Raw genomic sequence first — 26,203 nt, forward strand, 5'->3', positions numbered from 1 at the left:
AGTTGGCTTGCGAAGCTCATAAACCAACTATGAGTATACTCTTAGTTGGCAGAGAACGTGTTAATCAGTTACAGTCTAACTGCTGCAGAAGTAAGTACTTGTGAATTTTAGTGTCAGTGTTTTTAGAAAAAAGAAAAATTATACCGTTATAATATCAAGATGGATGAGACTAATAATAATTATTTGGATGTGGAAAATGATGAATCTGATGGTTCTTCAATACAATTTATTAGCAGAAAGCTTGGCTCAATGTTTATGTATTTCTTCAGATTCATCATCTGATTGTAGCAGTGAAAACATTACAACAAATAATTTGATTTGGCGGAAAAGAAGATGTAATCCTGATAAATGGGCTCGAAATGCCCAAAAGCATAGAAGAATAATTGAAATGAAATTTTTGGTAAGTGGATATAGTTATTTGCCTAATGATTCAAATTTTGCCATTATCGAGTCACATGCGAAAAAAATTCAAAACATTTTTTCACCAGATGATTGGTACAATATAATCAAAACCAGTAAAAAGAAAGCACCATTTAATGTGGTCCAATGACTCATCAGGATTTTTTCTCAAATCCTTTAGAAAATTCTATCATTAACAGAAAAGTAACAGTTACGGGGATACCAGTAAATTGGCTTAAAATGCACTGGATAAAATTAAAAAGGTCGAAACCCCACGTCATACGATTCAAATATGACTTTAACGAAGATTCAGAATTTCATGCCATTAATATAAGAAAATCTGTGGCAGGTAGATCACTAGGTCTGAAAAATATAGACCAGCCTTTGTTATATCCTACAGGTAGAACTGTGACAAGAGAAAAGATATGGACCTGTTGAAATTCATTCCTCCTATTAAACTTGATTATTATAAAAACTTAAGAACAAATCGACATGACAGGACCTCAAATACAGCTGACCAAGAAGACATCATTTATGTTGCTGATGAATTAATTTATACAAACTAATAATAATAATTGTAACAGTAACAGAACAGTTATTATTCATTTTTGTGAAAAATCTTTAATAAAAAATGTATGATAATGAAGTTTTTCTGTAATAAAAAAAATAATCTGAAGACTGAATTTGATGTTATTACTTTTTTTCACTTGCCAAATCGATCAACTCCCTTAGTCACGCAAAAATTGTAATAATAATAACGATCACTCCAAGGACATTCTATCTTATACATCTTATGTCGTTAGATAAAAGCTACATCTGCAATAATACATTCTACAATGTTTATTTGAAATTATATTTTAAAAGGAATTTTAAAATACAATGTATATTATTTTATCACTTTTATCTGCTTTTTGTTTGATCGAGTTGATCGATTTGGCAAGTGAGCGGCTCATATAAGTTGTCCAGTCGTGAAGTTACTTCATAAGTAAACTTTGTTCGCTTACACTTGGATAAAGGATTAAACCAAGAATATAATTTCTTGCATTTTAAATTTATAGTAAAACTAAGTGGAAAAACTTTCAACATTTATCTGTAATCCAGAGTATTTCAAAGGTATGACATCTTTTTGCTACTTGTATGTGAAAATATGACTTCTGCATTATTTCACCCTTGGTATCATTTCTGAGTCTGGCTCCCACTAATGAGATTTCCATCAAGCTTGAAACCAGTCTCTTCCCATAATGAATAGCATTATACATGTCTGTAAGGATTGGTGCATTGTATTAATTTCTTGGCATCTTTAATTAATAGTATAACCAAGTGGAAAAACTTTCAATGTCTATCCCAGTCAGGATTGATTAACTAATAAAAAGTGGCATGAATATGCATTTCCAACTATAACTTCATGCAGCAAATCTAGCTAAGCTAGATTAGCAGGATGGTTGAGAACCAACTTATTGTCTTGTTAGTTCTAAATATTACAACAAGAAAAAAAAAAATGTAAATTTATGAAAAATAATTCAATGTTCTGCCTTGTACTTTTTTTCTTTCTTTATATTAGTTGTTTTCTGGAGAGCCAATTTTCAGATTTCACATTATATCCTTTAAAAATGTGCAAAACAAAATTTACCAAATCAAATCCTTATTAAAATAATTTTCTGCAATAATTTCAAAAGACATTTTCTATCAAATTAAGAGAGGAGAATACTTACCTAGGAGACATAATGCATAATTTCCTTCTAAAGCATTAAACAAAATACGTGTATTCTGTTCAGTCATTAAGAGATCTAGACAATGCTTGAATATACCATGACTAGCAAATATTGCCAGGCACTAATAAAAAATAAAGAAACTAAAATGACTAATGGTATATCATATACAGCAAGTCTCATACCATAACAAACATGGAAAGACGAGAGAAATAGTTTAACAATCAATATTTTTTTGAAGGAGAGAGGCAAGGTCTTTCCAATAGTTTGCTAAAGTGAGTGAGTTATAGTGAGAATTGAATGTAATATGTAAGTATGCTTCTCAAACTACCTATAAGAATTTTTTTTTTTTTTTTTTGTTAACAATACTTTAGAAATGCTATATCAAAACATATTTCAATTTATATTAAATATTTTTCCTAAACACATTACAGAAGTTATTTTAACTCTATTACTATTTGATTTATCTCTACTAAGGTATCACCATACTCAAAACATAAAACAGGTCAGTCATAAGAGTTTTAGAGAGCATATAAATTCTCTGACATCAGAACTGCACTGAATTTAGTTAAATTCAAATGGGTTTACAGCCAAGCAAATATTGCTAAGAGTACAGTATATGTGATGCAAATTGAAGAAATTGCCAAACAGCATAAGAATATGCCACAGAAGGATGTTCGTGTACAAGAAATTATTAAGGGGGTGTTTGAAAGAAGTAGTATTGGATTCATCTAACTCCTGACCCTGTATGGGCAGAGTCATTAAGCAAGAGTTGCAGAAAAAATAGTGGGGTATATGAAGAGAAAGAATCATGGGCAGTATAGTAAGGAAAAGCAAAGCAGATTATCAAAGAAAGTTAGCCAAGCTGATTCAAGAAAATCCCCAAAGTTCTTTTGCTACTGTGGCAAGTAAAGGATGAATGACTATGGAAATATAACATTTACTGATACAAGAATGGGGGTATGTGAATTCAGAGTACTTAGGATATTGCAGAACCTTAGTGTAAATGCAGCCATTGGATTAGATGATATATCAACCTGTGTATTATGATAATGTGCAAGAGAATTAATAGCTCCTCTGACTAAGCTGTTGAATATAAGCCTCTGCTCTGAGAATGCAACAAGGGAGTGGAAAAAGGTCAAACAGTTTCACTGCAAGGAGGCTTCAAAGACAGAAGTAACAAATTATAGACAAATCAGTAATTTCAGGAGTGACAATTAAGATACTGGAGAAATTAATAAAAGGCAGAATAAGGAAATGGGTGGAAAGGAATCTCATTTTCAAGCTACATTACTGAGCTGCATAACTTGTTCAGAAATTTTAACATGGCTTTATTATTACAAGAATATTATAGAAAGTTAAACATAATAAAATTTAATGAAATGAGTACAGCACAGAAATAACTAAACAGGTTTAATAGTTCCAATATTTTATCTGTCAGAGATATCTTCAGGAATATAATATTAAAATTGTGATAACACACAAAAACACACATCAATAACTGGAAAATATTATACTATTTTAAGCCTATAGTCCTATATGATACCATCTCTTTGGGTGCAATTGGCTAGACTTGGCTGTTGAGCAGGAGGTCTCTAAGAAAGTTTCACAAATCCTGGGAAGCATAACACTACCATATTTAAATTCTAAAAATTGTAGTTACAAACTAAAATAGCATTGAACGTGAATAATACACGTATCGCATGTACATAATTTACTAGTTGTTGCTAAGTTCTAAAGTTCATTTCTTGTGTGTTCAGAGATCTAATTAGATCTCTGAACACAAGAAATGAACTTTAATTTTAATTATAGAACGTTCCTTAGCAACATCTAGTAAATCATGTACACGCGATACGTGTATTATTCACGTTCAATACTACCATATTTATTTACATAGGCTAGTTTTTTAAATCTGCTGATGGTTCTAAAAAGTCTTTTCCAAGTCTATATTTGTTGTGATGAAGCAGAATAGATTTTTTCCCCAGGATCCCGAGCAAAAGGTATCAAAAAGACATGGTCAGTTGAATTTGACTGCCCATATTTATGGCAGCATATGTTGGCAGATCTCCAAGTTTTACCATAAAGATAAGTTACAAGAACGAGAGCCTTTTTAACATGTGGTAAACAGCTGAAATGAAACAAACTGGGTAGTCTCAACATATTTTAGGATTCTAAATGCAACTATAAACCAAAAGCTACAGTGTGGAGTAATATGCATATAAATGAACAAACAAAACAAATTTAATACGTTCTTAAACAGTTTCCAAAATACACACCTTAAAAGAATAGCGGTAGCATCCATGAAGGCTACTGAGATGCTGCAGCACAGTCCATTATCTTCCTCCTCCTTCCTATCAAGAGGGCAGTCCCAAATTTCAAGATATTTCAGCAGTAATTTTAACTGAGTAAATTATCATCAAATTCCTGCCATGTACCCTCAAGGGATGTCCAGGATATGATACTACATGAAAAATTTACATCATTACTAACTTCCTATTTACAATTTTCCTCCAGATCAGTCTGTTACTTGTGAAGACTCCAATATTATCAGATCTTATATTTCTGTCGTCTAAGGCACTTTGTACCATATCAATCCACCTATATCTTGGTCTACCTCTGGGTCGTTTTCTTGCCAACTTAGCAGAGAACACTAGTGTTGCTAATCTTTCCTCGCCCATTCTGTTTAAATGACTATACCACCTGAGATTAGCTCTGCTAATCTAATGCATTTCTGGATGCTAACAATGTCAAGTTCTTTCCTAATATCCTTGTTTTTAATATGATATTGCCATTGATGCCATCTGTTCATGCCTCTAATCTTTCTCAGGACTCATATCTGCAGTCTCTAGTCTTTGGTCAAGTGTTTTACTTCTGACCCAGCTCTCAGATGCATAAGTTAAAACTCGTTTGAACACCGTCTTGTATACGGCTAATTTAGTGTTCCGACTAATTTCTCTCTTATTCCATATGAATTTATTCAATTGACTTCCTCCTCTCGGAAAACCTCTAGAGAGCGCATTTCCTGGGTGGCAGATAGGGGGAGCCCACCAGATATGGCAGGGTGATCCAAATATGTTGAATAAGGACTCATGGACCAACAGGGCCATGGGGGGGGGGCTATCATCTTGGTAGCAAGAGAAGTGGCTTTCCCATGGTCCCCTAGCTGGGTCTATTCTCTGTTCTTCCCTCTTCTTTGAGGTAGGCCCCCTTGCTCTTTAATCTTTCCTATATGGCATTCCCCGCCCAACTCTTGTAACTCGTGACAATAATGCTATTAGAGTAATCGAGGGCTATGGGTCATTCTATTTCTATGTCTTCTCTTCAAAATTCTCTCCTACCACCTAAGGCAAGCTTGAAGGCCTCAAGGCAGCCCCATCACCAAGCTAGACTGTAGATGGCCAGTAACCCTCTCAGTCAAAATTTTAACTCACTAAAAAGACTCGTGAAGATAGTAAACGGACAGACTTTTGGTAACGAACTGGCTTGGAATACAGATTTGAGAAGAAAATTATCGAAAACAAAAAAAAAAAAGCAGAAATACACCTATTGGAATATAGCCACCTGGAATGTGAGAAGTATCCACCACAAAATCATAGAACTGGACCAAGCACTAGAAGAAAGAAATGTAAAAATAGCAGTAATTACAGAATCTAAAAAAAAGCAGAGAGGAACAGACGAAACTGAAAATTATATCTATATATACAGTGGGGTAAAAGCAGAAGAGAGAGCTAAATCTGGTGTAATGATCTTTCTACATAAATCTCTTAGGAAACAATATAATCCATTACAACTTTTGGAGCGATTGAATAATAGAAATGAGAATTAAAATAGACAGAGGCTATATGACAGTAATTGAAACTTATGCACCTGAAGAAGGAAAAGAGGAGGACTCAGAAAACTTCTACACCTAACTGCAGAACATATTAAATAAGACCAATCCTAAGGATCACATTTTGGTAATTGGAGATCTCAACACAAGAATCGGCAATAAACCATATAAACCAAACATAGGACCTATTGGAGAACTTAACTGTAATAGAAATGGAAATAGATTAAGAGATTTTACTATAAGCTATAACCTTAAAATAATGAACACCTTCTTCAAACATAAAGATATCCACAGATACACCTGGGAAGCAAGAGACACAAGAAGCATTATTGATTACATAATCAGCAATATCAAAATGTCAGAAATTATAATAGATACAAGAGTATACAGAGGATCTGAAATAGAATCAGATCATTACCTTTTAATTGGAAAAATAAAATGAGAACCAAGATGGAAAACAACAAAAAAGCACAAGGAAAATAGAAATTATGAATCTTTCAAAGTTAGACTTTTGGACGACAGCAGTATTAAAGACTTGTATCAAAAAAGAATAAAGAACTGGATGAAAAGTATAAAACAAAATCAGAATATAGAAGAAGAATGGTCAAACCTAAAAACCATAATGACAAAAACTGCATAAGAAAGTTTAGGAACAAAGAAAAAGTGGAAAAGAAAAAGAAGCCTTAGGGATGATGAAATTAAATGAATTATTGAAGAAAAGAAAAAAGCATATAAAAACTGGCTCAACCTAAAAACAATAGAATCAAAAATCGAATACAACAGAAAAAAAGCAATAGTAGAAGCAGCATGCAGGAGAACAAACAGAAACAGATGGAACAATTTTGTAACAAAATTAGAGAGAGACTGTATACTCAAAAGACCTAATGCATATAAAATCCTCAAAGATCTAAGCAATGAAACTAGAGAAAAAGCAGATATTAATACCATTAAAATAGAAACATGACAAAATCACTACCAAGATCTATGGTATGATGAAAACATTCAAAACAGAAAACTACCCTTTGTAAACATCTCTGATAACTTGGAAAACATCACTCTAGAAGAATTAACAGAAGCATTAACCCAAAGCAAAACAGGAAAGGCTCCAGGAGAAGACAATATAAACTTGGAACTTATCAAATATGCAGGACTTGAATTCTCACTCAGGTTACTTAGCTTTTATAATATGATCTGGAAAGAATGAAAATGCCCACAAGATTGGACCAAAGCAATAGTTATTCCCATCTACAAAAAAGAACACAAATTTGATTGTAACAATTATCATGGAATCAGCTTACTTAGTACCTGTTATAAAATATATGCAAAAATCTTAGCATATAAACTTAAACGTATAGTAGACCCAAAATTAATAGAAGAGCAAAATGGATTCAGAAAAGGAAGGTCTTGCATAGACTCTGAATTTACGTTAAAATTATTAATCGAAAAACACAGAGAAATGAACATAGAAACACACAGCTTTTATAGATTACACCAAAGCATTTGATAAAATTATCAGAGAAAAACTATGGGAAATCCTAGTAGAATATGAAATACCAAACCAACTCTTTAGCGCCTTATATAATATATATCAAGATAATAAAATATCTCTGAAATACAATAATTCAACATCAAGCTAGAAACCAATAAATCGAGGAGTACGACAGGGTTGCCCTCTCTCACCAGCTTTATTTAATATATACATAGATAAAATCATAAAAGAATGGAAGATAACTAATGAAGGAGGATTCAAGCTAAACCGTAACACCAGATTAACTACTCTTCTTTTTGCTAATGACCAAATAATCCTTGGAAATAATGAAGATGAACTATAAAAATCATTATGCAGCCTAAATAATCTGATCAAAACATATGGTATGGAAATATCAACAGACAAAACAAAAGTCATAGCCTTCAAAGGAGCTAATCCAATAAGAAGCAAAATAGTAATAAACAAAATAATAGAGCAATTAAATACATTCAAATATTTAAGTTGCACAATGTCATATGAAAATGAAGCTGATATATAACCAAAGATATCAAACTTTTTAAAAGTAATAGGCATTATAAATAAAATTTTTAAACAATTATGTACAAAAACACACACGAATAAGAATCTACAATACAGTTGCTAAACCAACCTTACTTTATGGCAGTGAGATATGGACAATAAAAAAAGCAGATGAAAGAAGAATTGAATCACTCGAAATGAAATTTTTGCGCAGAACTGAAGGAGTCACAATAATGGACAAAATAAAAAGCCGCGAAATCAGAAAAAACTTGGAATTACAACCTCCCTAAATGAAACAGTGATTTGCTATAGAAAAAAATGGAACAGAACACATACTAAGAATGAATAGAAGCAGAATACCTAAACAAGTTCTAAATTACCACCCAAAAGGTACTCGATGCAGAGCAAGACCCTTAAAAAGATGGAATTGAGTATGGAACAGGCCACTTGGCCTATAAGCCTGGAAAGGAAGAAGAAGACTTCCTACTATACCAGCTTTATTGATTCTATTGTCTATTTCCATATTTAATTTATCATCTTCACTAAAAATAGTGCCTAAGTAAGTGAAATGTTTTACTTGTTCCACAGGTTCTCCATTCACAACACAGATCACACTTTCAACGATTCTGCCTATTTTCATTCTTTGTCTTTTTATTGCTGACATTCATACCATATCTATTACAACAGTTATTCAATTTAGTCAGGGAATCTTGCAGACTTGTAGCAGATTTATTGATAAGTATAACATCATCCGCATAAAGCAAACAGCATATATTAACATCTCCAATTCTGATATTATGTTTAATACCACTTTCCTTCATAATGTGATTCATATAGATAATGAATAACAGAGGGAATAATGTACATCCTTATCTCACACCAGATTTAACATTAAACCATCTTCCTGTACTTCCTTCAATTCTAACTGCTGATTTACAAATCAAATAAAGACTAAGTATTACTTGATATAATGCCTCATTGACATCATATAACTGTAGCGTATTGAATAGCTTCTCTCGTGGCACCTTGTCATATGCCTTTTCCAGATCTATAAAACTTAAATAGAGATCCTTGTTATATTCCCATGCTTTCTCGACTATTTGTCGTAAAGTGAAGATCTGCTCCTGACAGCTCTATTTGGCCTGAATCCAGCATGTTCTTCACCAATTCTTCTCAACCGTTTCTCAAGTATACTTGCATATATCTTACCAGGAACACTCAGTAGGGAAATACCTCTGTAATTCTCACATTCAGGCCAATTTCCCTTTTTATGTATGGGTACTATGAGAGCTCTACTCTAATCATCGGGAATTCGTCCAGGCCTTCTGAACTATGCAGTGCAGTCACTGCAAGACTTTTATACCACCATACTTGAGCATTTCTGGTTTAATATCATCTACTCTTGCTGCCTTTCCACATTTCAAGCCTTTGATGGCTTTTTCTACTTCAAGTATGGACATGTATTCCTGACTGTATGCCTGTTGAGTGTTTTTTACCACTGTGCTATCACTGCTCATTTCTTTTAGCAATTTCTCGAAGTAATTAGTCCATACTTCAAGGATATCTTTTTCTCCCGTTTTCATATCAATTTTATCATCTCTAACTCCTTTTACAGCACTCTTTCCTCCATTTCTAAACTTCTTCAACAACCTCCAAAATATTTTGCCACCTTGATATTTATTTTACATGTTCTTGCCAAAATCTTCCTATGACTTTTGTTTAGATAGTTTCAAAAGTGTTTAGCTTTCTTACATTTGTCTCTGTATTTTCTAAGAGCACAAGCTGACTTATTTGCAGGAACTTCTGATATGCTTTCTTTGTTTTCCTTCACTGCTCATTAACCTCCTGTGTCCACTATGGAGTTCTGATTTTTCTATCCTTGCAGACAACCTCGCCACATGCCTCTCTGGCTGAATCAATAAGTGTTTTCTTCAAGGCTTGCCACTGAATCTCCAAGGTTTGGTTGCTGTTCTCAAACTCTTTCATTTTTTCTTGAATAATCTTTGTTGTATTTTAGTCTAAAATTCACATCTGACAGCTGCTCAACTTTTACTCTCTTCTAACTTTTACTTATTTAAGAAAGTTTTACAATGTTCTTCTTTTCAATATGAAATTCAATTTTATCCTGCTCAAGACTAAATAGTGATCGCTTCCAATTTCAAATCCTCTGTACACTCTGGTGTCCTGCACCAGAGAGAAAACATCTATCAACAATAACAAAGTCAATGAGACTTTTCTTATTCCTTGCCTCTTCTCACCATGTGAATTTGTGCACATTTTTATGTTGGAACATTGTGTTAGTAATAACCAGTCCATGTCCTGAGCATAAATCCAACAGGTATTTGCCATTATTATTAGCATTGCTCTTTTCTCCAAATTTTCCCAATATATTTTTGTATGTCTGACAATCATTTCCTACTCTATTTAGAGTCCCCAACAAGGACTAACTTTTCCTTTTTCATTGTCTATTTGAGACTGCCTGCCATTAGAGAAAATTAGCCTCATATTTAGTGTTGAATACAATAGCTACTCCTTTTCTTTAATTGTCATTGCCTGAATATAATGTTTGTATTTATTTCTTAGAAAGATTTCGCCAGTTTTTGTCTTTTTTGTTTCAGTCACCCCTATCATGTTGATCTGGTACTTATCTGATTCCTCAGCTCGTTCCATTTCTTTGCCATTCAGGTTTCTTATGTTGATAGTACCAATCTTTAACTCTGGTATTGTTGAGTTGGGGTGTTTTTTCAGATTTGTTTGAGTAGCTGACTTTTCGCTGTTCACCCTGGTTCCCTGTTGAAAACAACGGTGGCCTCATTTAACCAGGCGACACCCCAGCTGGCATAAAATTTTGTCATGTTGTACCATCATTTTGTATTTTGGTTTAAGCCAATAAGAATACAATTTGGTCAGCTAAATCCAAAATTGCCAGCCTATCCTCGTTTGTTCAGTATCCAGATAGATACCCAATAGGGTGCACCACGAGAAGGTGAGGATTGGACAATAGGTTATAAGCCCTGGTTGGTTCTCTGCATTCCTTTAAAGGCTATGTGGAGGCCTCCTCTCAGTTATACAGCTTTGAGCCTTAAGCACCCCGAGTAAATTATACCACTGGATTTTTTTTTTTAAATAGCCTCTCAAACTTGTATTTGATTAATATGCTATTTTCTGGGTATTTGCATAGGATCTATATGGTTGCTTTTGATATGTCTGTATCTGAACTTATTATACTGTGGAAATCTGAAATAATTCTTATGCTATATATGTTTAATTGCTATAAGTAAAACTACCAATGAAGAGCCTGTTTATCCAAAATGAGGATACTTTCACAAACATAGAATCATATAGACTCCAAGGAGAGAAGTTCCCCCAACACTATTTGATGTAACAAAGGAGTGGCTTGAACTTTCTGCTAGATCTGAATGTTTAGTTTTTCTACAATATCATTTATGCAAGTTGAGGATACAAAGACCTAAATAATTTCAATATTATAGATCCCCCTCTATACATTCTCTTCATGATTTTTTATAGCAATGTAGGATGGCAATGAGCAAAAGAATTCTCTATGATATTTAATTCTTTGGGTTATCTAGAGTTATTTCTGAAAACTGGACAAAGAAGTGATGGAGAATAGGTTATGGTATTACTTTAGGATTCACCTCTAGTTGTCTCTTCACAATGCATCCAAAAGATGTAAGCATTTTGCATTTCTGCAGTGAATTTTATACCAACACCTAGCATGCTTGAAAGATTCAAATCTATTGTTAGAGAAGTGTTTTCCTAAACATTAACATCCTGCTTTTAGCTTTATGAACATTCTCTTGCAATTACATTACATAAATTAACTTCTAGATAGTTGTGAACCACTTTCTGATTAAGCGTCATGAAAATGACAAATTAATAAAAAAAATAAATGGATACAAAAACTTGAATTTTATTAGTAGTCAGTAAAATACAAAATAATTGTTCAATTAAAAATGTGTACTTCAAAATAAACAAATTTTTCCATATAAGGTGGAAATGCTTGTGACCAGATAGAGTAGTAGAGTAACATCTGCTCAATATTGTTGTGCTTAAGATGGAAATGCAGCTCCAAGTTGATGACTATAATGCCATGAATCACTGCAAAGAATCCCAACTTAAAGTGAGAAACAGCAGAAGCTACTTAAATAATTTGTCTAACAAAATGAATACATTCTAGTAGCAAGGCTTATACGTTGGTCATACATAACTGGTAATTAGTTTACGGAATTAACAACGCATATAAAGTATATTAATTAAAGGTAACTTTAATGAATAACGTCTATATTTCAGCAACGTCACGTTGCCATCTTCAGGAACATAAAGATATGGTATGTGCACGCAGGCACTAACAAAAGCAAATGAGGAAGAAAGCAAGAAACTAATATTGTTCCTAAAGTCCTAATGGTGCCCTCTGGCCGGCTAATGTGGTTGTCTTGGCAGTTGGGCTGAAGTTCTCATAATGTAAGTCTCCCAAATTTGGGGCAGTTTCATGCACCCAAATTTGTTGAGTTTAGGAACGTTTTTTAGAACTGCTGATGATTCCTTGAATAATCTTTCGTATTTAAACTTGCTGCGGTGTATTATTTTTGTTTTCTTCCAACGAATTCTATGGTGGGTATCTAATGCATGGTCTGCCAGCCCAGAGCGGCTGTACTGGTGAAACCGGATGTAGTCTTTGTGTTCTGAAATCCTGATATTTGTTGTTCTGCCTGTTTGGCCAAACTAGGACAATTTGCAGCTGCAAGGGACCTGGTATACACCAGGTAGCTCGAGGGGAAGTGGTTGGTCTTTGGTAGAGTGGATAAGGGATGCCAACTTTTTATATGGTCTGTAACAAGAAGTAAGGTCATATTTTTTGAGGATATTGGTTATTTTCTCAGAGGTGCCCTGGATGTAGGGGATGGTGATAGATTTGTGTAATCTTTATTGTGGAGGGGGTTGTGGTTTACTGGTTTTAGTATTTTTTGGGGGTTATAGCCATTGGCTAAGAAAGTGTTGAGGATGTGGTTTAGTTCAATAGTTAGGGCCTTGTCATCCGAGCAGATTAATTTTGCCCTGTTATATAGTGTTTTTATAACCCCATATTGTTGTGAGGGGGGGAGGGATTGCTGGTGAATGTATCTGCCAGTATGTGTGGGTTTTCTGTAAACAAAGAAAACCAAAGATCCATCAAACTGGCGAGTGATTAAAGTGTTTAGGAAAGGGAGGGTGTTTTTTTCCTCTTTTTCTAAGGTGAACTGGACTCTGGGGTGTTGGTTGTTTAAGTGTGTTAGGAAGGAGTGGAGTGAGTCTGAGCCATGTGGCCAAATAGCGAACACATCATCCATGTAACAAAGCCAAATAGTGGATTTTTGTGGGGCGGAGTTTAAGGCTTTCTCTTCAAATGTCTCCATAAAGAAATTGGCCAAGGGTGGGGAAAGTGGTGAACCCATGGCTGTCCCTTCTATCTGTTTGTAGAACTTTCCTTGCCAAATGAAATAGCCTGAGTTCATTGTAAACTGAAATAGGGCTGAGATATTGGGAGGAAACTTGGCTTGGATGAGCTCTAGTTTCTTTGAGTGGAACATTAGTGAATAGGGAGGAGACGTCAAAACTGACCATTATGTCAGTGTGTTGGAGCGAGAGGTTTTCTATACTGGCTTTAAAGTGGGCTGAGTTTTTTTATGTGTGATGGTGTGTTGCCAGTATAGTGTGTGAGCATTTTGGCTAAATGTTTGGCTAATTTATATGTGGGGGAATCAATGCCATCCACTATGGGACGTAATGGCACATTTTGTTTATGTATTTTTGGGAGTCCATATAATCGGGGGGGGGGGGGATCTAGAGTTATAAGGTTTTAGTTTGCTAGTGACTTCCATGGGCCAAGAAATTACTTTCTTAAGGAGTCTGTGGGAGAGTTCTAATCTGAGAGCTGGTAGGATTATATTCAATAGGGAGGTAAGTAGAACGGTCTAGTACTAAAGCATTAAGCTTACCTTTGTAGTCCTTTTGATTTACCACCACAGTGGCGTTTCCCTTATCCGCTTTGGTGATTACTAATTTTTTTGTTATTCTTCATTTCTTGTAGGGTTGCATATTCGTCTTTGGATAAGTTGGTTTTAGGAGGTTTGGCTTTAGTGAGAACACTGACTACATCCAGTCTGACGTTGTTGGCGATATGGTTAGGAAGGTTGCGAATTCCACGTTCTATTTAGATCATGATTTCCTTGGCAGGTATTCTTTTAGGAGCTAGGGCGAAATTGTGACCATGTGCAAGTGCTGTGAGTGCTTCAGGCTTTAAAACTACCGACGAGAGGTTGACTACAGTGTTGAGTAGTGGCTGTGGTAAGGAAGAATTCTTTATTAGGTTTTCGTATTTTTTCAAGTGCCGACTTCATATTTTTTCGGATTCTTTTCTTGCCGATGTGCATGAGACGTCATAAAGTATCGTCCAAAGATCATGACCAAGTGTATTCAAAAGCTCTTCCTCTAGCGCCCGTAAGGTTTTGTTTTCGTCGGCAAGGAGAACACGCGTCGCGGTAATTTGTTCTCTTAACAGGGCGAAGCTAGTGCGATTATAAATGCGCAGAGCTTTCTGTGAAGTAAAACGGTGCTTCAATTTAACACAATTAGGGATTACCTTGTTATCCCGGCAGCGTTTTAGGAACGTCAGACGATTTAGTTGTCTGGATACCTTCAACCTCATTTTGCCGTATTGACGGGCCTTTCGTAAGATGGAATCTCCGTGGATGATCATAATTCTAGTAGCAAGGCTTATACGTTGGTCATACATAACTGGTAATTAGTTTACGGAATTAACAACGCATATAAAGTATATTAATTAAAGGTAACTTTAATGAATAACTTCTATATTTCGGCAACGTCATGTTGCCATCTTCAGGAACATGAAGATATGGTATGTGCACACAGGCACTAACAAAAGCAAATGAGGAAGAAAGCAAGGAACTAATATTGTTCCTAAAGTCCTAATGGTGCCCTCTGGCAGGCTAATTTGGTTGTCTTGGCAGTTGGGTTGAAGTTCTCATAATGTAAGTCTCCCAAATTTGGGGTAGTTTCAAGCACCCAAATTTGTTGAGGTTAGGAACGTTTTTTTAGAGCTGCTGATGATTCCTTGAATAATCTTTCGTATTTAAACTTGCTACAGTGTATTATTTTTGTTTTCTTCCAACGAATTCTATGGTGGGTATCTAAGGCATGGACTGCCAGCCCAGAGCGGCTGTACTGGTGAAACCGGATGTAGTCTTTGTGTTCTGAAATCTTGATATTTGTTGTTCTGCCTCGTTTTAACCAGTACAGCCGCTCTGGGCTAGCAGACCATGCATTAGATACCCACCATAGAATTCGTTGGAAGAAAACAAAAATAATACACAGCAGCAAGTTTAAATATGAAAGATTATTCAAGGAATCATCATCAGCTCTAAAAAATGTTCCCTAACCTCAACAAAGGTGCATGAAACTACCCCAAATTTGGGAGACTTACATTATGAGAACTTCAGCCCAACTGCCAAGACAACCAAATTAGTCTGCCAGAGGGCACCATTAGGACTTTAGGAACAATATTAGTTTCTTGCTTTCTTCCTCATTTGCTTTTGTTAGTACCTGCATGCACATACCATATCTTTATGTTCCTGAAGATGGCAACGTGACGTTGCCGAAATATAGAAGTTATTCATTAAAGTTACCTTTAATTAATATACTTTATATGCGTTGTTAATTCCGTAAACTAATTACTAGTTAAAAATGAATACATGACCAAACTTATGTCAGCACCTTTTGTTCAAGCATTGTTCTCAGGAAGCCATCTGAAGTAAACTCCAAAAAAAATGCTCTTCTTTGAAGCCAAGTGGTTATTTGGCAATGTTTCAACACTAGTAAGAAAGGAGTTTTATTCAATGAATTGCAGAAGTGTTTGGCGTGAGACACCAATCACTTCTGCAATTCATTGTTCTGAAACTTTCTGTGAAAGCATCCGAATAGATTTGGATATACCAGTCAATGAAAGTTTCAATGTTCTGAAACTTTCTGTGAAGATTACCAACCGATGAAAATTCCAATTTAAGATGATCTAACTTCTTGGGTTCATTCCTGTTTTGCTACAGATACCTTCAAAACATTTACACAGCTCATAAATTCCACTTATGAACATTTCTCATCAATTATCATTAGCACTTGCATTTTCTTCACATTTTTCTACTATACTTCAAAGATCTTGTTTTCAGTAACTGACCTATCATAATGGCACTCGACACACAAAAAAAAACCTACATATAATGAAGGTACAGAGGTACACACTCATGAATAAGGATACTACTATTCTTCCATGTATCGCATTGAAATCAATTCCTCTACTACATGCAATACACATGTAGTAGTGTACTGCATCTACTCCTCCACAAAACATCCAAATATCTTTAACATATTTTTGGTATTAAGAGGGATCAAGATGGACCTACAGGATAGTGTGTATAAAACTTGCCTTTTATATGAATTGAAATTATGGATGAGGATGAAGTTAACCATGTCTAGCAAGAAGTAAAAGAAATTAACAAAAATGCTAATCTGATGACATTAAAAATCAATGACTAGTTCACTGTTTTTTTGTTTTTATTTCCTCATGTTGGAAGAACAGAGTGGTGAAATGAACATTACTGACAACAGGTAAGAGAAAATGCGAGTTGGTGAGACTGTAGATGAAAGTGCATTTGTAGAAGTGAGCAAAGGTGACCTAATTATGAGCAGCACGGTAGAAGTGGTGGAAGATTAGGACAATGAGTGGTAATGAGAGAAAGAGAGCATGCTTACATGAGCATTTCACAGAACAAAGCATGAATTCAAATGATGACTGGAGAAATGTCTGGCAAGTGCACAGCAGAGAAACAGGAATATACGAAAGAGGGAAATAAGGAGTTTCGTATTGTAATTCTTAAAATAGAAGTACTTGATAATAGCATGACAAAGGATGCCACAGTAAGGTTGCTAGAAAAATAAATTACTGTTCTGGCAGACCCAAAGGATATTTTAAAAGTGATGATAAACAATATCTATGATATGACAAGTATAATAAGCATAAAAATATGAAGGAATTGCAGGAAGAAGCAATAAAAGAAACTGAAGGGAGGAAGAGAGAGAGAGAGAGAGAGTAGAAATTATTGCGCAGAACAAATCTGCTACCATGATATCACAGAAACAGGTTGAGATGATGAGCCATGGTCAGAAATGAGCTAATATATATATTTTGCAAAGAAATGACATGCTGTCATTTCTGGATGTCATAAATTCCAAATGAGACATTCACATGACCGAGGGAATGAACTTGAAATGATTCAGAGTTAGATGTCTGGAGAAAGTGTTTTTCAGTGAGATGGCTTTGAATTGAAAAAGACTAGAGCTATTGTGGCAAGTGAGTGCAAAAATGGTCAAAAAATGCTGAATGTAGTTGGACATCCTGATTTTGAATGGAATAAGCAACACAAGGTGTAATGGTAGTTGCGAGCACAAGGATTGCAATTTATATACTGATGCCAGAAGCACCTACAATAAGAAATATCTGGAATGACATTTATAATATGTAAGGGATATATTATTTTCATCATTAGATATTGTTAATCACAACAGAAGTAGTTCTGGAAAAATTAGAAGTTCAGCAGGAAGGAAGAGATGCAGAAGGCAGTATTTCTGAGGTGTAAATTTATTCAAAAAAATATATATTTTGTCCTTTTGACTTATGGCCACACACAAGAAAAAACTGAATACATTTATTACTCCTATATATTTCACTCAATATGTCATGAGCTTCTTTCAGGGAGAAGAAAGTCATAAATTATAGTTCTCTTACATGTGTGAGGCCGTTATTCAAAAAAAAAAAAAGATTATGTCTAATGCGCATGTCTCTATTAAACAACTAGTAAAAGGACAAAATATATAGCTGATTGTTCTTGTAGACCAGAGGAGTGCAAGAGAAGATGATGACACATCTATGCACAGGTGCAGAGCGAGTAAATGCAAGTGACACCTCTCAAGGACATGCCAACATCACTGTAGGGATCCAGACTTTCCTCAACGAGGGAGCAGTAGGTAAAATGGTGTTCCATAAGCCAGCCACTCTAAAAACTTCAGAAACCAAACCAGATAGTAACAAATCAGGAAGTTTTCTGACTAGCTAGTGGAAAATCCTGCTGCTAACTACTGCACCCGAGTATGCAAGGAGAAACGTTTGGATTTCTTCTGTGTGGGAAGTATAGCAGCGAGTCCTTTACCTCCAATTACATGCCTCCACATTAACAGTGAAAGAGAACACAATGAAACAGTTTTATTGTATATCACAATAAATCTCCTGCAATACTTAATTTTAAAAACATCTAATCCAAAAAAATCTAAAACCAACAAAAAGCCAACCACCAACATTAGTTTCTTACAAAAAAAAAAAAAAAAAGCTACCACATCTGTGTTACCAACATTCACACCCTTAACTTAAATCAAGTGCACAATCACTTAGTCATCCAAACCCAACCTTATTTCTGACAGAGCCTCAACCAACTATCACTCATCTCAAATGATCAAACTACACCTTTATACAATTACTTTCATAACAAGGGTGATGGTTTGTGTATTCACAAGAACTAACATCCGTTGTTAAAGAATAAGATTCACACATCCATCACTGCGATTTATCTGGCTCAAAATCTCCTTCAATTATTCTGTATTCATTTGCTGTATCTAACACATTCTAAGCTTTAGAAACCACTCTGATATAATTGGTTGAATTTTCTGCAGTTGAAATACCCAAAGAGATGTCATCTTCTTGGGAGAATTCAATATTCACAACTAAAATTGGCATCACTTTTGTAAGTCCACTGATCAAGCAGGTAGGAATGCATATCTTTATATAAGCAATAAATTACACAATAACCACATTAACTAACTTTAATGAAAAGAAAGTACAGACATTTCGTACTGAAAATAACAGTATATCATCAGTGTGTAGAAACAACCAAATCAAAGGAATGGGAATACAAAGTATATACAGCAGTTGGAGTTTACCAATTAAACTGTTGGTGCCTGCTAGAAATTAATAAATAATTAAAATATTATTAAAGACTATTTTTGATGGTTATATATGAATCTCCCAAACTGCAGGAATGTCTTTCACAAGAACGGGCTAAAAATTGTTTAGAAACACATAGAACGATATCCAGTAATTAGTCATCCAGGATAGCTGCAATCATTCTTCCAAGATCTAAAATAGACTAAGTATTAGATGCTAATTCTTTTTTAGTCACTTGAAGTTGGTTCTTTATCAAGGAAAAACTTGCACATATATAAATTGTGTAAGCTCCAGGTGACCGAATAGTTTCACTAAATCTAGCAAATGCTGGAATAACTTTCGTATCACATTTATTGAGAAATGCAATCTGAGCATGAAGCTTACAATGTAAAACTGATAATTTTCCTAACTTGCCTGTTTATTATTATTATTATTTCCCAAGACCTCATGGAGTCAAAGACTCATCTGGGAGGTCCTTTTATCACACAAACATCTCATCATACCGTGTCTTAAACACACTCAAACTCCTTGCAGACACCACACTCTCATTCAAGGCATTCCAATCATTCACAACTCTGCATGAAAAAAACCTGCCTCTCACTCCCCTACTCACACCCTCTTTATACAGTTTCCAGGGATGACCTTTGGTTCTCCCCTGATCTCCCACTATTCTCTGTAGAACTTCTCCATCATTGATCTTATAACAACCCCTTACCAACTTGTAGGGCTCTATCATATCTCCCCCTCTTCCTTCTCTCCACCAGACTCTGCAAATTATATCTTCTCAATCTTTCCTCATACTCTACATTCCAGAGGTCAGAAACTACCTTAGTCAGTAGCCTTTGGACCCTTTCCAACATCTCTTCATTCTTCTGAAAACCCAGTGACTAAATCTGGGCACAATAGTCCGTGTGTGGCCTAATCAAAGCCTTATACAATGGAACAAGAATCTCCCTACTTCTACACGTCAGTGTCCTCTGCATCATTCCCAGAAGTCTTTGTGTTGTCTTCACAATTTTGGCGATGTGTCCCCTAAATTTTAGATCCTTATCCACTATCATCCCCAGATCTCTTATTTCCTCTATCTCCAACAATATATTCTCACCAAGCATAAATTCTGCATCCCATCTTTGTTTTCCAAATTTTAAAACCTTACATTTTGCAACATTGAACTCACATCCCCATTTTCTTGCCCAATCACTCAATTTATTCAAGTCTTCTTGCAAGGCCACAACATCTTCACTACTCTTTATGGTTCGTCCCAACTTTGCATCATCTGCAAACAACTGAATATCTCCATCCAAATCTTCGCCAATATCATTAATATACAAGTTAAATAGTAATGGCCCTAAAACAGACCCCTGAGGCACTCCACTAGTGACTTTCCTTTTCCTGGATATTGCACCCCCATACACAACTTGTTGATACCTATCAGATAGCCAGTCTCCAATCCAATGCACTAATCTAATATCCAACCCCAATTATTTGGTGAATTCTTCCCCATGAAGGATAATAAGTCTAATATTTAAAAAAAAGGTACCTTGGCATGCTATAAACAAGAAATTACACGATAATCACAGTAATTAACTTTAATGAAAAGAAAGTAGATATTTCGTACTGAAAATAACAGTACATCAATAGTGTGTAGAAACAAGCAAATCAAAGGAACGGGAATACGAGGTACATACAGCAGTCAGTAGTTTACCAATTAAAAACTGTTGCCGAGTGCTAGAAATTATTAAATAAAATATTAATAATGTTTAATATTTTAATAATAATAAATTATTAATGATTTTAATTATTTATTAATAATTTCTAGCACGCAGCAAAAGTTTTTAATTGGTAAACAACTGACTGCTGTATGTACTTTTGTATTCCTGTTCCTTTGATTTGCTTGTTTCTACACATGATGATGTACTGTTATTTTCAGTGCAAAATCACTGTGTATTTTCTTTTCATTAAAGTTAATTACTGTGGGTTTTGTGTAACTTATTGTTTATAGTCATGCCACAGGTGCCTTTAAAGATATACCTTTACATAGTTCATCTATCCATCAGAATACCAAATAATTCTTAGTCATCCAGTTAACACCATTGACATCTTAACAATCTCTCCTTCCAAATTACAATGCAGATGTCAGTTCTCTTGGTTATTCAGATGGCAAACATTGTTCATGTTTCTTCACTATAGAACAACCTTGCCGGCAAAGGTTGGTCGATTGGTAGAGCCTCTGCTACTAATGGCTCAGTTAAGTAAGTTTGAGCGCGGTTAGTAGTTGGAAGGGGGCCAATCGTTCGATGCTGTCGGCACACTCTCCCTCGATGAGTCTTTGGACTCCCTGGAGGTGTCAAAATAATAATAATAAAAACCTTCATTGACTCATTCTCAGTTTCATTTCCTTTGGTTCTACAAAAGCGACAAATAGGATGACCTCCATGAATTCTACTCCTCTTATCATGACCCAACTACTGTGAATATGTAAATACTGTTCAGAATAGCAAAAATAATTCTTAATATACAAGACAGTGTTCAAACCAATTTTAACTTATGGATCTGAGATAGGTCAGAAGTAAAACACTTGACCAAAGACTAGAGACCGCAGATATGAGAGTCCTGAGAAAGATTAGAGGCATGAACAGATGGCATCAATGGCAATATCAGATTAAAAACGAGAATATTAGGAAAGAACTTGAGATTGTCAGCATCCAGGAATGCGTTAGCAGAGCTAATCTCAGGTGGTATGGTCACTTAAACAGAATGGGCAAGGAAATATTAGCAAAACAAGTGTTCTCTGCCAGGTTGGCAGGAAAACGACCCAGAGGAAGACCATGATATAGGTGGATTGATACGGTACAAAGTGCCTTAGACGATAGAAATATAAGATCTGATAATGTTGGAGTCTTGACAAGTAACAGACTGATCTGGAGGAAAATTGTAGATAGGAAGTTAGTAATGATGTAAATTTTTCATGTAGTACTATCATATCCTGTACACCCCTTGAGAGTACATGACAGGAATTTGATGATGAAATGGGTAGAGAGAGAGAGAACTATGTGAAAGAATTACTGATGCTTTAAGAATTAAGAAGTGTCGACATTAGCCATAATCCTCAAACCTAAATAAGAGGTATCTAATATCTGAATATGAATTTTTGTAATTGTTCAATTTGATAACCTTCTGCAGATAATTATACTTGAATGTATATGTTGTACTATTCCACATTAAATGTTTTCTTTTGTTGAGTTAAACTTAGTGTTTGCCTGATTTTCTTTCATTGCACCACTCATAAAATTAATCGGACCTTTGCAGAAGCCTTAAAAGATTAATAACCTTGGCCTGAAGATAAAGTGATAATATAAGTATAGTTGATGATTGATTCCTCTATATTATTTAGACTAATCTGAATCTAGGGTGGTGCAGTATAATATAAATTTCTTTATATTCAGATGAGCATCGATCCACAACTAATGAATAAAAACAGAATTTAAAGAGGTACAGATAAGATTAACAAACCAACACTATGTCTACTATATTTAAGTTTAGTCAGGTCTAATTTGTATGAGTATTTGGTCAATTCAAGTATTGAATTGACCAAATACCTCAATTCAAGTAGTGAGGGATCTACATAAAAACATTCAGAATTGAGGCTCACAACATAGGTTTCCATGGTAGGACCACAATATGCAAGAACCACATTACCCAAAGCCCATTGAAGATGACACTGCAAAGAGCATGTACAGTGGGACACGGAAGCTTGGAAAACTCCCATACCACACTGTATAGAGTGAAGAATCACGTTACACCCTCTACTGAGCAGATGGACAGGTGTGGGTGTGGCAGATGCCTGCTGAAGTCTCTTATCAGAGTGGGTAATCCCAAATATGAAATTCAGAGATGGCAGTGTGATGGCATGATCCTTGTGTTCCCAGTTTGGCCTCAGACTTCTGTTTGTGGTGTCACGAACACTGAATTCTGAAAGGTATCTGAACATTCAGGATAATGCAATGCTGCCTACTTTGTGGTGTTACTATGGAACTGACCACTGTCTCTTTCAGCAAGACAATGCACTGTATCATAAAGCTGCTGCTGCTGTAACTGCGCGGTTTGTGAATATGAATATTTCCAATACTTGATTGGCCTCCACAGAGTTCTGATTCAACCCTAATGAACAATCACCCCCACAACAGTCCAGGACCTTATTACATGCCTACAGGAAGAATAGTCCAAAATTCCCATTGATCGCTATTGTATGCCCTATAGGATTTCTGTAGTCATTGCAGCAAAAGGAAGTTCAACTTCTTAAGGTGGGCCTCATGGCTGTTTGTTCTTCACACTTTGTCTGTTGACTTTTTTTCAGAACAGCGAATATGTAGTGATATTTCTATTATATAATTATACAATGGTGCATTGTCAAAAAAAAAAAAAAAAATCATTGCCATTAGTAGTTCTCCCACCAATACTAACAGTACAGAACTACAATTTCATTTGGTAAAATGATAAATCATTCTTAGATATATTTTCTTCAAGTATTTTTTAAAATTTAATAAAATATTTCTTTGAGAATGTGTAATTCAAATTATAATCAATTCTTTGAACTTCCAATTACTTTATAAATTGGTGCTGAATATGAATGATAATGTAATGGATAATTATAAGAAATTTTGTATTGCAGAAAACTGAAAATCCTGTAATGTACAATTTCTCATATTTCACTCTGAAAGTCTCTGAACACATCACCGGGTTTGTGATCAGACTTTGCATAACACTTCGCAATTCTTTAAGTTCACCTTTTTTTTGTTGTTTACCTCACGTGATTTCCAGCATCACCTGAGAAGTTAAAGAACAAAAGAGATAGATGTGAGGTCACTAAAAATTCCCCTTATCCATTATATTGAAAATAGGTTTTCAGGTTATTTTATTTACTGCTACAGTTAAACTCTTATGTTGATTTGCATGTCCCTGCAGTATAGTGGAGTGAGAGTGGTAGGGAGAAAATTATTCTCTACTATTTTTCACAACCCTTCCCCTCACATTTTTTTTAAACCAAAGTTCTTAAATAGGCATATAGATAAATACAGTTTATTGATTGTCATGCAATTCATTTTTTATTATAGTAATTTATTTCACTATTCATAATACCATAACTGTAAATTGGATATTTATCCATAGCAGATCTATTTGTACTGATACCTATTCTTCTTAGATGTGGCCAGTCATATGCAAATGTTTCATATCTGATTAATGGAGGCTGAAATATACCTATACCTCTTAGATATCTAAACATAAAACCAACTATAGAAGTTCTAATTATTTGTTACTTATATCCTTATTGGGTAGCCAAGGCCAACCAATATAGCCCACTAGAAGGCCCCATTTAGGACTCTAGACCTGACTTTGGTTCAGTATTAGTGCTTGAATGCACATATTATTTTTGTGATACCTAATGATGGCAATGTAATGTTGCCGAAATTAAAAAAAAAAAAAAAAAAAAAAAAATATCAGCTAACGCCTTTTTTTTTTATTCCCGTATATACGGGAGTAGGCGAGGCCATTTAGCCCTATCTAACTTTTGGAGACTGAATGGGCAATTCAATCTCCACTGGTACCCAATCAGAGACAGATGGCCCAAGGCTATCACTAATTAAGCGGTACGTAGTGAAGAGAGACGGCTCAAATGTGCCGCCATCTCGTGGTCTCTAACCCTAGCACAATATATTTAATGTCTGAAATAATGTGGGTTCTACGGTCGATTTTCTTGAGTTTACAGGACGAAAAACCCGAGTTTCCGGGAGGAAAAACCTGCTTGCCCGTGCCAGAGATCGACTAACTCGGGAACCGGTCGAAAAAAGGCTTAGAAAAATTTCCTCTAGTCGCCGACTAGACTCGAAACCAAGACTTCCTTCGTGCGGCCTAGCGCGGTGGTGTGCAAACGCCACATCCACTGAGCTACACAGGCTCTTGTTGCCGAAATATAGGAAAGAATTAATTAATTATGATATTTAACTGTACGTTATTTCCTGAAAAAAATAATAGTTATGAGCAAACAATGTATAAGCCTATCTACCAGGATTACCACTATCCATGAAGATTCCATCGCAAGGCCCATCAATATGGCAATCTAAAGTTGAAGATATCCAGTCAACTGAATAATTAGCCTTATTAAAATGCTGCCAGAATAACAATGTTACCCCAAGTTGTGTGAACAATTTGGTGAACAAGTGGATGGAATTGATATAGAAAATGTAGATCAGTTCACATATTTGGGAAGTAAAATGGCATATGATTTGGACTGTAAAAAAGAAATAAAGATCAGGATTGTAAAAGGAAGAACAAATCTGAAGGGCATAGACAACATCTGAAAAAGTAAAGTGATCAGCCTGCAAACATGCATCTTTAGCAGTGTACTGCATGGATCTGAAACATGGATAATAAATAAGGAATCAAGAAAAAGAATTTTGGCATTTGAAAGAACTTGTTACATGAAGATTTTAAGAATAGGATGGGTACAGAAAATCACAAATGAAAAACTATCGAAAGATAGAACCAAAGGAGAATCTAATGCAGAAAATTATAAAATGGAAGCTGCAATTATTTGGACACATCTGCAAAATGAGTAAAGACTGGAAGATAAAGACATTCATGTTTGGTATTATGGATGGTGTAAACAGAACTGGTGTGGAATGGATGTACAGAAACTGCGACACTGTGCAAAGAAAGGTGGAAGAAGATAGTGAAGGAGACATCGGACATCAGTGGGCAGTGAGCCCATGGTTCGTGATGATGAAATTGTGTAAAATTCACACACCAGTTTACTTCGAAGGTTCTCTGCATTTACAGGGGCAGTAGCTTTACTTTTTCATGGGAACAGTTTGCTGCCACTCACATTCCCCTGGTCAACACTAGCAAAGTTATCTGTCCATTAGAAGAGGAGCTTGAAACAACACTGAAAGTCGACCTTTGGACAATCCTTTCGGATGTCTTGAATGCTTCAGCAGGCAAAGAATTTAAAAAAATGTCGGCAGATCAAGAAATATGAAAATCTACTAAAAACACTCATCTTCAAGCCTCAATTACCTTCTAACACAGTGGTAAAGATATCATCCTTCACCCTGAAGCAGCTAGTGCACTCGCACATCGTCATAACTGCATACAAACGCCTAAAAGAATTCCTGCAGAAATAGTAATGATCCAAA

At 35.2% G+C, this 26,203-nt stretch overlaps 1 protein-coding gene across 4 annotated transcripts in view; it reads right to left on the reverse strand.

Moving 5' to 3' along the window:
• LOC150108868 (ubiquitin-protein ligase E3B) overlaps positions 1-26,203 on the reverse strand; it is a 552,093-nt gene that overhangs the window by 336,414 nt on the left and 189,476 nt on the right. For all 4 annotated transcript variants that reach the window (XM_090410488.1, XM_090410470.1, XM_090410479.1 and 1 more), the window contains one exon: positions 2,112-2,232. In XM_090410488.1, the coding sequence (XP_090266614.1) occupies positions 2,112-2,232 (121 nt within the window). The remainder of the gene's footprint in view (positions 1-2,111; positions 2,233-26,203) is intronic.

Source organism: Typopeltis vanoorti, chromosome 2, assembly GCF_054136105.1.
Source record: "Typopeltis vanoorti isolate ZY-2024b chromosome 2, IOZ_Tvanoo_1.0, whole genome shotgun sequence".
Taxonomy (NCBI): Eukaryota; Metazoa; Arthropoda; class Arachnida; order Uropygi; family Thelyphonidae; genus Typopeltis; species Typopeltis vanoorti.